Source organism: Antechinus flavipes, chromosome 1 (assembly GCF_016432865.1).
Source record: "Antechinus flavipes isolate AdamAnt ecotype Samford, QLD, Australia chromosome 1, AdamAnt_v2, whole genome shotgun sequence".
NCBI lineage: Eukaryota > Metazoa > Chordata > Mammalia > Dasyuromorphia > Dasyuridae > Antechinus > Antechinus flavipes.
The window spans coordinates 680022119-680037391 of record NC_067398.1 but is presented as its reverse complement, the minus strand read 5'-3'; the positions used below and the strand labels follow the sequence as shown (position 1 = coordinate 680037391).

General features: G+C 40.3%; 1 protein-coding gene across 1 annotated transcript; it reads left to right on the top strand.

Moving 5' to 3' along the window:
* Positions 1-8224: 8224 nt before the first annotated feature.
* CLEC4G (C-type lectin domain family 4 member G) lies at positions 8225-14164 on the top strand. The gene is made up of 9 exons (XM_051972506.1): positions 8225-8790; positions 9112-9219; positions 9535-9588; positions 9705-9767; positions 9899-10003; positions 10320-10409; positions 10871-11019; positions 11405-11520; positions 13955-14164. Exons 1-9 carry the CDS (start codon positions 8649-8651, stop codon positions 14091-14093), a joined length of 966 nt encoding a protein of 321 aa, XP_051828466.1. The 5' UTR covers positions 8225-8648; the 3' UTR covers positions 14094-14164.
* The last annotated feature ends 1109 nt before the right edge of the window (positions 14165-15273 follow it).

Here is a 15273-nt window from a genome sequence, read left to right as displayed (position 1 = left end):
AGCTAAGTTCATTCTCAATGGGAGAATTTCTAGTATACATTCTCATATTTATACATTCTTACAGTTTTGTTTTGCTATCAATGTGAAAAAATGGATTTATTTGAAGAATACAATATTTGGTGGGAACAGAGTCAAGTCTTGGATGCACAACTTGGGATATTCCATGAAGGAATAGAGATCAAGACTTTAGCTTGAGCCTAAAAATTATATCCTTTATAAGAAATATATATACATACATATATAAAATTCTAACCTGGTACCTCCTGTCTCTGAGGAGATCAGGCTGGTCCCAAAGTCCTATTTCCCCTCTAGATAGAAATTTAAATCTCAATGGAAGGAAAGTGGAAGGAAGAGGCTCGAGAGATGTATCTCTTCTGGCTTCCATGAAAACCACATTGAGAAGCCTTATTTCATGTGGGAGCTCTCTATCTGTATGGATAGAATTTCTGGTACTTATTTTTGCAATAAATTGTGGGGTGTTATATAGTTTTTCTAAAAAGGCTTGGACATTTCCCCCCTTTTCCCCTCTTTGTTTTTGGCCAGGAGAGCAGCCCCTTGTTTTCTGAATGGGCTAGTTGAATATAGCTCTTTTTTACCCACATTACCTTGGATGGCCACTAAAAGCTCCAGCCTTCAATTCTGTAAGGCCCATTGTTTTAGGATTTGTTTTTTTAAAATATACTTTTGTTGGCCTGAAATGAGTTTAAATAGAAATTGTTTTCTACAAACCACCTGGTTTAAAGCTTGTATGCTAAGAATTTTTTTTTTCCAATGAGAAACTTTAGAGGGAGAATTTTTTCCCCCAGACAAATTTTTTTAAATGGTGAATCTTGTGGCTATCTATCTTCTTGATTTCTTATGCTATAGAAATCCTTAAAAGATGAAGATGAAATAAAGAAAATAGCCCTTCACAAGTGAGTGTATTTGACTTTAAAAAGTCTCCAGCAAATTTTCCCCTTATGGTCAGTTTCCGTTTCAGAAGTGGATTTTGCCTTCTCATTCTGGAAAAAAAGTTTTGGTTGCATTTTTGTCTTTTATTTTTTTCTACATAGGAAGCACTGCTTTTAGTTACAGATTATTTTGTTTATTCCGGCTTGTATCCTGGAATTCATATAATTTTAAGGGTTTTTTGGAAGTGAAACAAGTTTATACAAAGTGATTTGGTCTCAATAATAATAATAGTAAAAATATAATAGCAATAATATAGTTCCCACTATGTGTCAAGAACTATGCTATGAGAATTCCAAATATTAACTCATTTTATCTTGTAACAATCTTTTTAGAGAAAGAGAGAGAAATAGATAAAAAAAAAAGAAACAGAGAGATAAAGAAACAGAAACACAGAGATACCCAGAGAGAGACAGAGACAGAGAGAACAGGAAGAGTAGTTATTCAGGTACTGAGCTAGACAATGGGAATGCAAATACTAGCAAACAAGACATGTCCTGCTCTCAGGAAACTTACATTTTAATGGGGGATACAACACATAAAGAGGTTCTAGAAATGGGCTGGGATATTTGTGCATCCCATGGTATGGAAACCATCAGGCAGTGTCTTGGAGGCTTGGGCCCTGGCAAGATGAGACAAACATTAACCTGTCACATTCAAGGTGCCCCAATGTGGAGTCCAAGGTTCTGGTGGGGTAGAGGTAAGAAGGGAGAACAATCCAGGAATTTGGCACAGCAACAAGCGATGAAGTCAGTTTGATTGGAAAGTATGTAAAAGGGAATAATTATAATAAGCCTGGAAAGGTCAGTTAAAGCCAGCTTGTAAAGGACTTGAAATGCCAAATAGAGGTAATCGGAGTCTAGAGATACTAGGAGTTTGTTGAGCACATATTGAGTTGAGATTTTTGGGTTTAAATCCTATCCGGGAAAGTTATTTTCCCTTTCTAAGCCTTTGTATACTAATATAAATTAAAGAGATTGGACTAGATAATTTCTAAGGGTCTTTTACCTATAAATCCTCTGTTTTTATCATCCAAGCCTACATGTTCTTGTTCTTTCTCCCATAAAGACCAACCCATTGTTATTATTATTATTATTATATAATGCTCTCTTTATTTCCATGGATCTTCTTGAGGATTTGGCTCTGATTTTATATTTAAAAATTATAATTTGTTATAATTTGGGCATGCTTCTGAGGAGCAGCTAGATGGTACAGTGGATAAAACCCTGAGCTTGTAGTCAGAAGGCTCAACTTGGTGAATTCCAATCTGGCCCCAGACATTTACTAGCTGTGTGATGCTGAACAAGTCATTTTAGCCTGTTTGCCTCAGTTTCCTCATTTATAAAATGAGTTAGAGAAGGAAAGATCCAAGCACTCCAATATCTTAGCCAAGAAAAGCCCAAATGGGGTCAAAAAGACTTGGACATGACTGGAAAATGACACAACAAACAGTATCCAAGACTTGGTTCCTTCTCGTTCATTGGAGTTCTGCATCTCTCACATACATGTTCAATATGGACTCTTTTCCAAGCCCCTTGGACTCACTCTGATGTATTCCAGCACACTTGTGGTACATGCAACATACAGGTTCCATGCCACGTGCTTGCAGCCCTGGGTATGATGGCTGTGCTCACCTGCTCATCCTCACCTCCCTGGTACTTCTACATTTATTGCCCCAGATTTAGAATATCAGAATAAATGAATCTCAGAGTAAAAAGAAACCTTAGTCAACATTTATTCCAAACCTCATCTGAATACAATTCTCCTACACCATGTCATAAGTAGTCACCCATCTACTTAAAGATCTCGAATGAAAAGGAGCCTTCTGAGACCTGTTCTATTTTTGAAGAGCTTAAGAATTATTTTTTATCACATGGTATCTGTGTAATCAGTCTAGATCGGTTCGTATGGCTCAAGCCTACATGAAGACAGGCTGTCACTGTATGAACAATTCAGTGAGGAAGCACTGGACAATATCTGAGTTGTCTACTAGGTGGCACTCTATCTCAGCTATCAACCCATTGTCCTAAATTCTCTCTGGGGCAAATGTGGAATAGTATCCATAAAAAGCTGTATTTGTGCCATAAAATGCCATTAAATATTCCTGGGGAAGAAGAAAATATCCATGGGCTGAGCCCTTCCTTTCCCTCTGCCCTTTTCCCAGGATATAGTTCTGCTTTACTGCACTATGATCTCCTCAAAGAAGAAGAAAACGAGCTGATCAGAAGTGGCCAGAATTTGATGCAATTACTCTATAAATACCAAAATTATGTCCATGTTCCTTATGATTTCAAATTATTGAAGAAACAATTTCTAATGCTTCAAATATACCCATACTTATTGTCACAGAGGAGAAATATATTTGTAACACAACTAGTCAATTATTTACTGATGAAAGTGTCATTAAAGTATTTTTAGCATGAATTGCTTAGATTTTCCTTGCAAATCTTGAGGGGTTTTATAAGGCACAAAATGAGAATCACTGTTTTAGAGACAAAAAGTTAGTATACACAAGTTTCAAAGATTGTATACACAATTGGGTCACAAAATAGTGATATTATCCTCTGTACACAACGAGCATAGATCTTACACATTTTAGTAATATCTACTGTCATCTTGGACTGTAAAAAAAAAAAACAGTAAAAAAAATTTTTTTTAATCTAGTTGTAAGGTTATATCTTGAGCTTTATGTGAAAAATCATGATGTAATGCCTTCATGATCATAGAACATTATGCCTTGGATAGTACCATCTTCTTTCTGGGATCATGAATGGAATGATGATAAATTGAATTGGTTAGAGTGTGGTACAGCACTATTACACTATCCCAACTTTTTTCATTGTCTTAGCAGTAAGATGTTTTCTAGAAAATAGGACTTGAGCTCTTTAGGTTTGCTTCCTTGTTTTTTGAATTTTATCTGATGTAAAAGACTTTCATCATACATTTGCTCTGTCTTTAGTCACTCAAAAATAATTGAAGAAGAGAGGATTAATTTAATGAAACAAGGTATGAATACATTGCTGATATGAAGTCTAATGGAAGTCTCAAACCCTAAGTTTTACTTCCATCTGGGTATGTTGAAGATCCCTAGGTATACAAATAGACTTCACTCCTCATGGCATTGCCATGGATTCATCAGATTAAGGACTTCATTGTAACTAGTTGACATTTTAAAAATTCATGCATTCATTTGAGGTATCTGGGCCTTCTATGTCACATAGCCTCTGGATCAGAGCATCTACACTCACATTCATTTTCTTTGGCTGATACTATTTATTGAATTCACGGCTGGTTACTACTGCTTCATTACTCTGGCAACTTGATGCTGGTCAAACTATATGTAAGTGTGGAACTAAGACTATTCTGTCTCATTTTAGCTATGATAATTTAATTGAGATTGTGATGGAATCAATCAATCAATCATGATTAGAGCTTAGATTGAGTGTTAAAAGATCTTCTGAACTGGAATAACATTGAGCAAGAATCGTGTTCAGATAAGCTGAGGAAACTTTGCTGAATTATTATTTAAGTTGAGGAGGGATTGAATTTCAGAAATTGGAGCAAATTGACTTTGTAGTACATCCCTGAAGTGCAACCATTATGTGGGGGGTGGGGGGGTGGCAGGATGAGTGGAGGGTAATGGTGATATTGATTTTGGCTTTGAATAGATTTCTTCCCCATTTATATACTTGACTTTTGAACTTCAAAGAATCTGAATGATCTTGTTTCAGTTTTTCTTCAGTCACATGAACTGAAAGATGGCAATGTCTACATCAAGACCAAAAGATAGACTTGGATTCATGGCTCTACAAAAGAACCCAGCAAAGAAACTATATCATCCTACAGAAAATTTCTTTGCATCTTTCAAATGGGAGAAATTTTTGTTTTTTTGCAAAAACCAGCAGTTGGGAGTCACCTCTTTGTCATATGGGCTCTCTAAGCATGAGTTCTCTTTCCTCTGGACTCAGTTCAGTAGAGTATCACAGGCAGGGGAGATGTTTTATAACAACTATTATTATTGCACCTTAGAAAATATCTCTTTCAAAAGGTTTTTTAAGACCAGATGATTAGAAAGATTCTCAACTGATTGTCTTAGGGAGAAGACAATCTTCTTCTGGTGGGGGAATCAAGCCAATGGCATTAGAGATACTCCTGGTCCCTTGGGAAATCCTGAGAGTGAGATGTAGCCGTACTCTGGGGAGCCAGCTCAGCAATAAGAGTAAGAGTTGTAATTAGGGATCTTTAGATCTCAGTTGAATTACACATATTTTAATGGATTACCACTTGAAATTTAGCTGTACATCCATTGTCTCAACTTCTTAGTGATGGCCCATGTCAAGAATTCCATTTTGTTTAATTTCACTGTTAGTATATCCTCTATTAGAAAATGCAAGTGGTTCTTATGACCATATTTTTCTCATTACAAGACTGCTCCAATGGTTAGCATTTTTATATTTTTTAATAATTGTCATCAAGTCTTTGAAAAACCATGGTCAGAAGAAACTGGAAACTGAGTGGATGGCCATCAGTTGGAGATTGGTTGAATAAGTTATGTATATGAATGTTCTGGAATATTATTGCTCTGTAAGAAACAATCAGCAGGACGATTTTAGAGAGACCTGGAGAGACTTACATGAACTGATGCTGAGAGAAGTGAGCAGAACCAGGAAATCATTATACACAGCAACAACAAGACTATATAATGATCAATTCTGATGGACGTGGCTCTTTCCAACAATGAGATGATTGAGGCTAATTTTAATGCTCTCGTGATGAAGAGAGCATCTACACTCAGAGAAAGGACCATGGGAACTGAGCGTGGACCACAACATAACATTCTCACTCTTTTTTTGCTGTTCATTTGTATTTTATTTTCTTACTCATTTTCTTTCCTTTTTGATCTGATCTTTCTTGTGCAGCAAGATAATTGTACAAATATGTTTACATATATTAGATTTAACATGTTTTAACATGTGTAATATATATTGGATTACTTGCCATCTAGGGGAGGGGGGGGGAAGGAAGGGAAAATTTGGAATACAAGGCTATGCAAGGATCAATGCTGAAAAATTATCCATGCGTACGTTTTGAAAATTAAAAGCTTTAATAAAAAAAGAAAAAAGAAAAACCATGGCCAGTTGAGGAGAACTTCTATCTTCTCTGACTTGCTGTTCACTTTTGGCTGCTCTACTATGTGACCCACACATTAAACAGGTACTTGTTAACCAATAATTTCAGAGCAGCCTCCACCAGCCAATCTAATACTTTCATCTGCCTCTCTTCATGCTCCTTCAAAGTTTTTCTAAAGACATTGAGGTTATCAGATACATCAATACTTCCATGGGATGTCTTCAACTACTTTTTCTATCAGAGGCTATGAAGCGGCAAGTTCTCCTTAGATGCCATGAAGCCTGTAGTAAAACTGATCAATACAACTGGGTAGATAAAGGCTCTGATCTCTTTGTTTTCTTAAGCAATTGGACTTTTTATAGTATCCACTGTGTAAATTCAACACTGAGAACCACTGGCTACTTAGCATACAATCAGGGGATCTTGAACTCTTGGGATAGTATACTGGTCCACTTAAACTGTCCTGTCCAAAGTCTGATAGTTATGCACAGTCCTATTTCCTCCAGTCTTTCCCACTATATTCATGTTTATGTTACATGTGGGCTGCTAAAATCCAGGATGATATCACAGGAGAATATTTCTTTTAATGGTTTCTGAGAAATCCCATCACAGGTAGAAGAAATTTCCCAGCTCTCTCTTGAAATGGTCAGGAGTCAGTGAGGTAAATTCAGTGCTTATCAAGCATGTCCCACATCTTACCTGGTTTGGGAACAGTGAAATCCATGACTTTGCCTTCCCAGAAAATGGAGTTAACTACCCCATGGTGACTCGCAAACTTACCAGAAACAAAGCTTTTTCATCAATTTTCTCCACTCCTTTTGTGCTGAGTAGGCACCTCCATGTTTTCACAATGACATCTGGATCTGGGAAGAAGAGATACTTTTCCTTCTCTGCTAGTATAGTCTCACCTGCTGCCCATTTACTCTCTTCACATCCCAGCTACAACCAGTTGAGGCTCTGAGGTATCTGAATGCAAGCTGAAGCATCTTTTTTTAATTTTATTTTTTTTTTGTGAGTCCAGGTAAGAGGAATATTATCATCCCCATCTTACAGATGACTCTGAAGGGTTTAATGATTTGTCTTTGTCTTTCTTTTTGCCTATATTTGTATCCCACCATTTAGCACAGTGTCTGGCACAGAATAAGTGCTTAATAAATTCTTGTCGAGTGACTGACATGATTGAAGGTCTGAGGCAGTATTTAAAAGCTCCAAATCTAGGAAATCAGAGGATGGGGAGCAGAAAGGTTTGTCTTTCCTACCCTAGGGGATTTTGAGTCCCAGTGGGACAAAAAGCCTTATACCAAATTCCAGATTTAGAAGGGTTACCATAGAGCATGCAATCTGACCAATACTAACGCAGAATCTTTCAATAATGGGTGATAAATGGGCAGCCAGGCTCTGCTTAAAGACCACTCATGAGAGAGAAACTCACTATCTTCATTCCCCTCTTGCAGAGCTCCAACTGTTAGGAATAGCTCTTCACAATGACTAGTAGTCACTTAACCAATATTGATTGATTAATAGGAAGATTTACATTGTATGAAACCTAAGTCTCTCTCTGTATCATTCCCCCACTCACTCATCCCCACTCCCATCTGTTCCTAATTTTCTTCTCTAGGAAAAATATAGAACGAGTTTAATCTTTCTTATGATAGCCTCAAAATACATTGACAGCAATCATGTCCCTTTCAAAGTTTTCACTTCCCAGGACAAATATAGTTCAATTTTTATTCTCATGTGACTTGATTTCTAGTCTTTTTACCATCCTGGTTAATGGATGGCAGAGCCAGAAGGGACTCTCATATATAACTTGTATCTAGCTCACTATATATATAGTCCTACTGGCAACTCACCAGATACACAGTTTACAAAACAGCAAAAGAAAGAAAAGGAAGAAAACTGAGGTTCCTTCCAGCTCCAAGTCTATGATTCTTGACCTGTGTAGATTGTTAGTAAGAGAGGGGAAGGAAGAAGATAGGGATATGAAAACTGTGCCAAGATTATCTTAGCCAGTTCCTTAGCTAAAAAGGAACTGGATATCAGAAGTACTTCCTCCACAGAAGGAGGTTTCGTGCAGAGCACAAGCAGGAGAGGACCACAGAGAGGCCAAATGGAAATCAATCCATACCTGAGCACTGGATTGGAAGGCAAAAGACCTGGGTCCCAATCCCAGTTTTGCCACTGACTAACTTGCATGGATAAGTAACTGCACCTTTTTTCATCTGTGCAGTGGGGAGGTGGAGGAAGGTCACTAAGATCCCTTCCAGATCCAAGTCTGTGATGTTAGGACTTTATAGAAATAAGGGAAAAGGGAGGTCCTGACAGAGATGGAGACATCTCAGGGATGGACTTATTCAGATTGTGTGTCAGGGAGAAAGCAAGGGGCCTTATATCTCGGAAGGTATGGTCCTTATTGGTTCATTCTTAGAAGGGACAGGCTGGAAAAGGAAGGGCAGAATGAAGGAGGAGGTGACCAGAGTTTCTTTACTTGCTGACTTGACATCCAGAATCTGGGTGGTAATCTGAAAGGGAAGGGAGGGTCTAATAAATGTGACGCGTGTGAGGATTGTATGAAACAGTCTCATTTCTCCTCTTTGGGTGGCCCAGTCTACATCCTCACTATGAACTCCATAAGCTATCAAAAATGGGAAGAAGACCAAGACCATCCTGCTTTAGACAAGTCCCAGCTAGCTTGGATCTCCTGGGGCACAGGTACCAAGCAAGGGGCCCTCTCCTACATAGGACTGGGGGACAGGATGTTAGGAGTCACAGGTGCTCTCCTTTTCTTTTGTTTTATCCAGCTCCAAAAGCCCCACAGGAGAGGCCCACGGCCTCAAAGGGAAAAGAACAAAAATGAAGGTTTCCATCAAATCCTATCCTCTTATCTCTAAGACTAAGGCTTTTCCAACGTCTCTCTCCCTACTCCAGAGATGGGATCCAGGTGGTCTTGGATCTGCTCTGATTGACTCTGGCTTGTGCCTTAGTATTCCTGTAAAGGTAACTTTAGGGCCTTCGTCTCCTGGTTTCCTTCAGGCTGGTGGAAGAAACTGTTTCCCCAAGATCTGCCCTGGAAATCTGTTTCCTTTCTGCTAGCTGTGATTCTACTGTTGTTGATTCTCCTCATTGTGTCACTGGTCAAGGGTAAGGAGAAAGGAGGGAGGGAAGCTAGACATCAGGTGGGCTTCAGAGTGTGGGGTAGGAGTTGGGGAAGAGAAGGGAGAGCAACTTAATCAAGCTTCAGTATGGGATTCTAGAGACTTTAAGAGAATTGCTCCCCTTTGCCGGTCCCTTTCCCTCATTCCTCCTGATTATTGTCTTCATTCCCCTTCTTTTTTCTCAGCCCCCCACTGACCTATATAAGTCACAATAATATAGCCCCACAATAAGTGGGGATCCTGTATGTGTGTATGTGTGAATGCATGTTTTGTGTGTATTTGTATACATATGTGTCCCCAGGCTCAAAGACATCGCAGGAGCTGAATCAGCTAAAAGAGGAAGTGAGAACCAATGGTAGGTGGGGCAGGATTCTTGGGGTAACCTGGTCCAATTGGCCCTGGAACTATGATTGGGTCGGGTACAATCCCATGAATCTGCACGACTAAGAAACCATGGGGGAATCTTTCCAGCTTCTGTGTTGACAAAGGATGTGGGGCAGATAAACAAGGACTTAACAGCTGCCAGAAAAAATGGTGAGAAGGAACAGAGAGGGTTGAGGGTGGAAGCTAAAAAGGATTGATTGGGGAGGTGCAAAGAGAGAACTGGGGACATAGAGAGAGAGGAGCTCTGGCTCACTGGCCTCATATCCTTCTCCTGTTCCCAGGCTCTGCCCTGTGGACTAGCTTGGGGAAATGGGAGAATAAAGTGGGTGATTCCCATAACCGACTTCTCAAGCTTGAAAGCAAGCACAATGAGCTCAGCACCCAGAGTAAGTACTCCTCACAGAAACAGAAGCCTTGGACACCTCTCAAAACCAAGGTTATCCCCGAGCGCCGCCCCACACTTTGGACGTGGTCTTATCCATCCCTGCTGGACCTTTCCGTATTGCCCCTGCTGTATGGCCCTATACCAAGCCTCTCGGACAATCCAACACTGATCCTGCCAAGTATTCCCATAATAACCCCCCCAGCCCCTTCCTAACAATCTCACTGGCTGCTCTCACAATTAACCCTCCCAGAAACCGTTTGCCAAATATCTTGACTCATTCTGCTGGACACACTCCTTTTTTCCTACTATTCTCCCAGTGACTCAGGCCCTGGCAGAGGCTAGGAAGGACCGACAAGACATTCGCAGTGAAATGTTCCGGGCTGTGGCTGCTGTGAGAAGAGGGAACAGTGAGTTGATTCAGTCAGTGAGATGCTTGATTGTGGATTAGGTGGCTCGGTCTGAGGGAAGCTGGGGAAATGGAAGCCAGAGGTCCTCAGAGTGACCTGATCTTAGGCTTAGCTGTCTACTCAGATAGTTGCTTCTCATGGATCCAAGGACAGGGCTGCCATCCAGCATCCCCCATCGCCCCCCACTTGCCGTGGCTGCCCCATGGGTGGTACCTCTCCATCCTGAGCACTGATCTCTCAGCATGTTCAGGGTTCTGGTAGGGTACTAGATTTACAGAGCCTGACTTAGCTGCAAGGCCCACGGTTGCTCAAGGGTCATTGTCCAGGATCCCTCCTTGATTTATCCTGGGTGGGGGGGGGGAGGTGCTAGGATACAGCATAGGAAGAGAGACCCTTTTCTTAAGCCAGCATAGAGAGGAGGTCTGTCCTGGCCTGCAGCAAACTCTAAACCCCATTCCCAGGCTCCTGCTCCCCATGTCCTGATTCTTGGCTGGCCTTTGAGGGTTCTTGCTACTTTTTCTCCACCAAAAAAGCTCACTGGGACGAGTCACAGCAGAATTGTGCCCAGGAGCAGGCACACCTGGTTATTGTGAACAACCTTGAAGAACAGGTAGAAGCCTGGGAAGTAACAAGTGCTTGGGGAGATTCCCCCCATGACCAGTCTTTGAGAGGAATAACATGGACCTGGGCAATCTATGGATGGGGCGGCGGGGGGGGGGGGGGGAGAGACATGGAACCTTGGGGTATCTGTGTCCTGGGGGAAAGTAAGACATGTCCCTTGCTCTCAGGATGTCCTTAGTTTGAAGGGAGAGGGATGCTACCTGCCCTCCCAGCTCCTAACTTGAGGAGGTTGGGAAGGACTGTCTCCTGCCCCACACAGTCCCTTATCCAATGGGGAGTGCCAGTTCCTAGAATAGCCACCAGTGTGAATGGGGGAGATATGTGTCCTGTGAAAAGTAGGGATTATGATTCCATATTCCTTATTCCTTATTAAGACCTTCTTGACCCAGAACACCAGAGGCTTGGGTTACTGGATTGGACTCACAGCAACTCGTGCCAGAGGAAGGGTTAATGGGTACACGTGGGTTGATGGTAGCAAACTCACTTTCAGGTAAATATCTTCCTTATGACACAAAGCAAAACTCTGAAAGCACATGCTCATGCACAAGTGCAAATCATTGTGCTGAGTCTGAAACTCCATTAAAATTGAATTTTAAAAATCCAAGTTGGAGGACATTTAAAATATAAATTAGAGTATCAGAGCTTGAGATGCCTTGGAGCTGAGCTTCTTAAACTGTGGGTCAGAATCCTTATATGGGGTCTTGTAACTGAATGTGGGGGTCATGAAATTATGATCTACTATCAGTAAATGTTTGGTTTGTATACTTTATATATATATATATATATATATATATATATTCACATATATATATATATTCACACATACACACCTAGGTCATGTAAAAATTTTTCAGGTAAAAAGGGGTTGCAAGTAGAAAAAGTTTAAGCCCTCTCTTAAGAATATTGAAGAGAAGAGCTGAGATGGACCTTAGAACATACCATATGGTATGTCAGCACTGACATTGAGACTTGAGAACACAGAATGTTGAATATTAGAGCTAAAAGAGGTAGAGCACAGAACAATAAAGCTGGGATGACCTTAGAACACAGGATGTCAGAGCTAGGAGATCCTTAGAACATAGAATGTCAGAGTTGAGAGGGCCCCTAGAGAACATAGAATGTCAGTATTTGAGGGGCTTTATAGCACAGTGTTGGAGGGAAGAGGGCCCTTAGAACACAGAATGGCAAAGTTGGGAAGGACACTAGAATGATGGTTTATTTAAGTCAAAGGGCTTAAACAGTTGACCTCTCCAAGGTGCTAAAAGAATGGCCAGCATGTTGGCTGTTAGCAGTGACTTGGTATTGTGGATGAGATGTGAATTTAGGGTTAAAACTATCAGAATTTGAATTTGGGTTCTGCCCCTCACCCCTTATGTGAAAATCCCTTCTTTTCCCAGGCTTTTCTTTCATCATCATTAAGGAAAATTGGTCAACTCAGATTACTTCTAAGATCTGTTCCAGGTTACATTCTAGGGATCTCTGAAAAAAAAAATAATAATCAAGAGTGGGAGAATTGCCTTAAGACTGAGGAAGAGCAATTGTCCTGATTTTTTTTAAGGAAAGAAGGTGGAGTCTGCAGATTATGGACTGGTGAACTTGACTTTGATTTCTGGCAAGATTCTAACCTACATTATTGAAGGGACAGTTTGTGAGCTTGTATAGAAAGAGAAGCAGTGAATTCCTAATGATAGCTCTCCTAGATGGTCTCTGAGGTCTCGTCCAACTTTGAGATTCAGTGATTTTGTGACGATGAAGAAACTAGAAAGCATAAGAACTGGGACAAGGGGAGGGACAAGAGAACTAAATTCAAGTATTCAGAGAGCTGTCATATGGAAGAGAAGTTGGACTTATTTTTATTTGATCCCAAAGAGCAGAATTAGGCTTAAAGGCAAAAGGGAAGCATGTTCTAGTTTAAAAAAAACTTCCTAATACTGGAACTTTTCCAGAGTAGAAGGGCTAAGAAACAGGTAGATTTCAGTTAATACGAATAATGAATCTGTGAAGTTGCATCCATTAGTATTCCCACTACTCAACAGTTAACAATTGTGTAAAATATGATCATAAAATATGATCACTGATTGCAGTTCAACTCTTTTTAAGGATATTGAAAAGACAACGACTGTATAGGTTGGAAACACGTCAGTGCTTTGAGTTCCCTTCTCTAAGAAAAGATAGACAGAGTCAGAGAGTCAAAGAGAATGAGACAAAGAGAGATAGAAAGATAGAGAGGGGGGAGGGAAGAAAAGAGGGAGGGAGAGAAGGAGAGAGAGACAGACAGAGACAGAGAGAAGAAAAAGGGGAGAGAGAGAGATTCAGAGACAGAGAGAGGAAAAAGAGGAGAGACAGACAGAGACAGAGAGAGAGAAGATAGAGAGAGACAGACAGAGAGAGAAAGACAGAGAGAGACACAGAGACAAAGAGAGAGACAGAGACACAGAGATAGAGAGACAGAGAGAAACAGAGAGACAGAGAGAGAGAGAGACAGAGAGAGAGAGAGACAGAGACAGAGAAAGAGACAGAGAGATACACAGGGAGAGAAAAAGATACAGAGACAGACAAAGAGACAGAGACAGGGAGAGAAACAGAAAGAAGGAGATAGATAGACAGAGACAGTCAGACAGAAGAAAGAGGGAAAAGGAGAGAAGGAGAGAGAGAAAGCGGGAGAGGGAGAGACTGTAATTCTTAGGGGGGCATTCCAGACATACCTTGGGAACTGGAGACAATAAGGGCAGATGGATTTTTGCTCATCTCTTTCTATTCTATCATTCCCTCCTAAATGTGTAAGGTCCCCAAATCTAGAAGCACCAGCAGGTGTATTATTTACTAGAACTTCAGGACAGTAGAGGCTTTTGGCTTGGTGTAAGTCTGGAAGATGATGTCTTCTATTACCTTCATTGTGGGACCTCCTACTTCTACCCCTACAGCTACTGGAATATAGGGGAGCCAAATGATTCGAGAAGGAATGAAAATTGCATCATGATACTTTATACGGGTCGATGGAATGATGCCCCTTGTAACAACCTCAATGACAACTGGATCTGTGAGAAGAGGCAGCAGTGTTAAGCTGAAACCTATTGCCTAAGCCTAGTCTGGCATGGAGAAGGGACAATAAAAGATTTTCTCTTTCCCCTTCATATAGTGGATTGTTTAAAGAACCCTGTCTTCTTTTCAAACCAGGGAGTTCCTGAGAGGAGTGATTATTTTCCATCTTAAATTGCCCTGGAGGACAAACTATCTCTCTGTGTGTGTCTCTCTGTCTCTGTCTCTCTCTGTCTTTCTCTTTCTGTCTCTCTCTCTCTCTCTCTCTCTCTCTCTCTCTCTCTCTTTCTGTCTCTGTATTTTCTCCCTCTCCTCCTCCTCCCTCCTTCCCTCCCTCCCTTTCTTTCTCTCTCCCTCTCCCTCTCCCTTTTCTTTCCCTCTCCTTTTTCCTCTCCATTTCTCCCCTTTCAAATTTGACAAGTAGGAATAATGGCCACATCTAGTAAAATAAAATTTAACAATGATGAATAACCTCAGGTTTAAAAAAATTAATTTGATGATGATCATGATCATGACAGCTAGCATTTGCAAAATGCCTACCATATGCTAGACATTTTACAAATATTATTTCATTTGCTCATCACAACAAGCTAGGAGATGGCTACTGTGATAATTCCCATTTTAAAATTGAAGAAACTGAGACAGACATCAATTAAATGGATTAGATTAAGTGAATTAAGCAAGGTCACACAAGCAACAAGTAAAGCCAGATTTCAACTCAGATCTTCCTGACTCCAGGCTCAGGGCTCTATTCATTGTACCATCTAGCTGACTTATGATGGAGTAGACATGACTAGATAGTGCTTCATCTGAAGAAAAGCTTGGGGTTTTAGTGAAATGCAAGGTCAATAAGAATCAGTAGTGCAATATGGTGATCCAAGAAATTACTATTAATGTAGCACTTTAATGTTTGCAAAGATCATCTTTTTTAAAAATCTTAAACAAAAGCAAAACATTTGTTTCACCTAAAGTGATCATTTGCCAGGTTAAAATTATCTTCATAAGCCACAATCTTAAATCACTTCAGAAAGCATGTACTAACCTGATTAGAGGAGCCAAAGAAAAGAATTTGAAAGTGAAGAAGCCGGTTTATATATGCTCACTAAAACATTTTGTGTCACAACTAAAAAAAAAAAAACTGTTGGTGAAGGTTTAAAGACTTGGGATCTGTTCCAAAGGAGCATCCATAAACACCTCAATGATT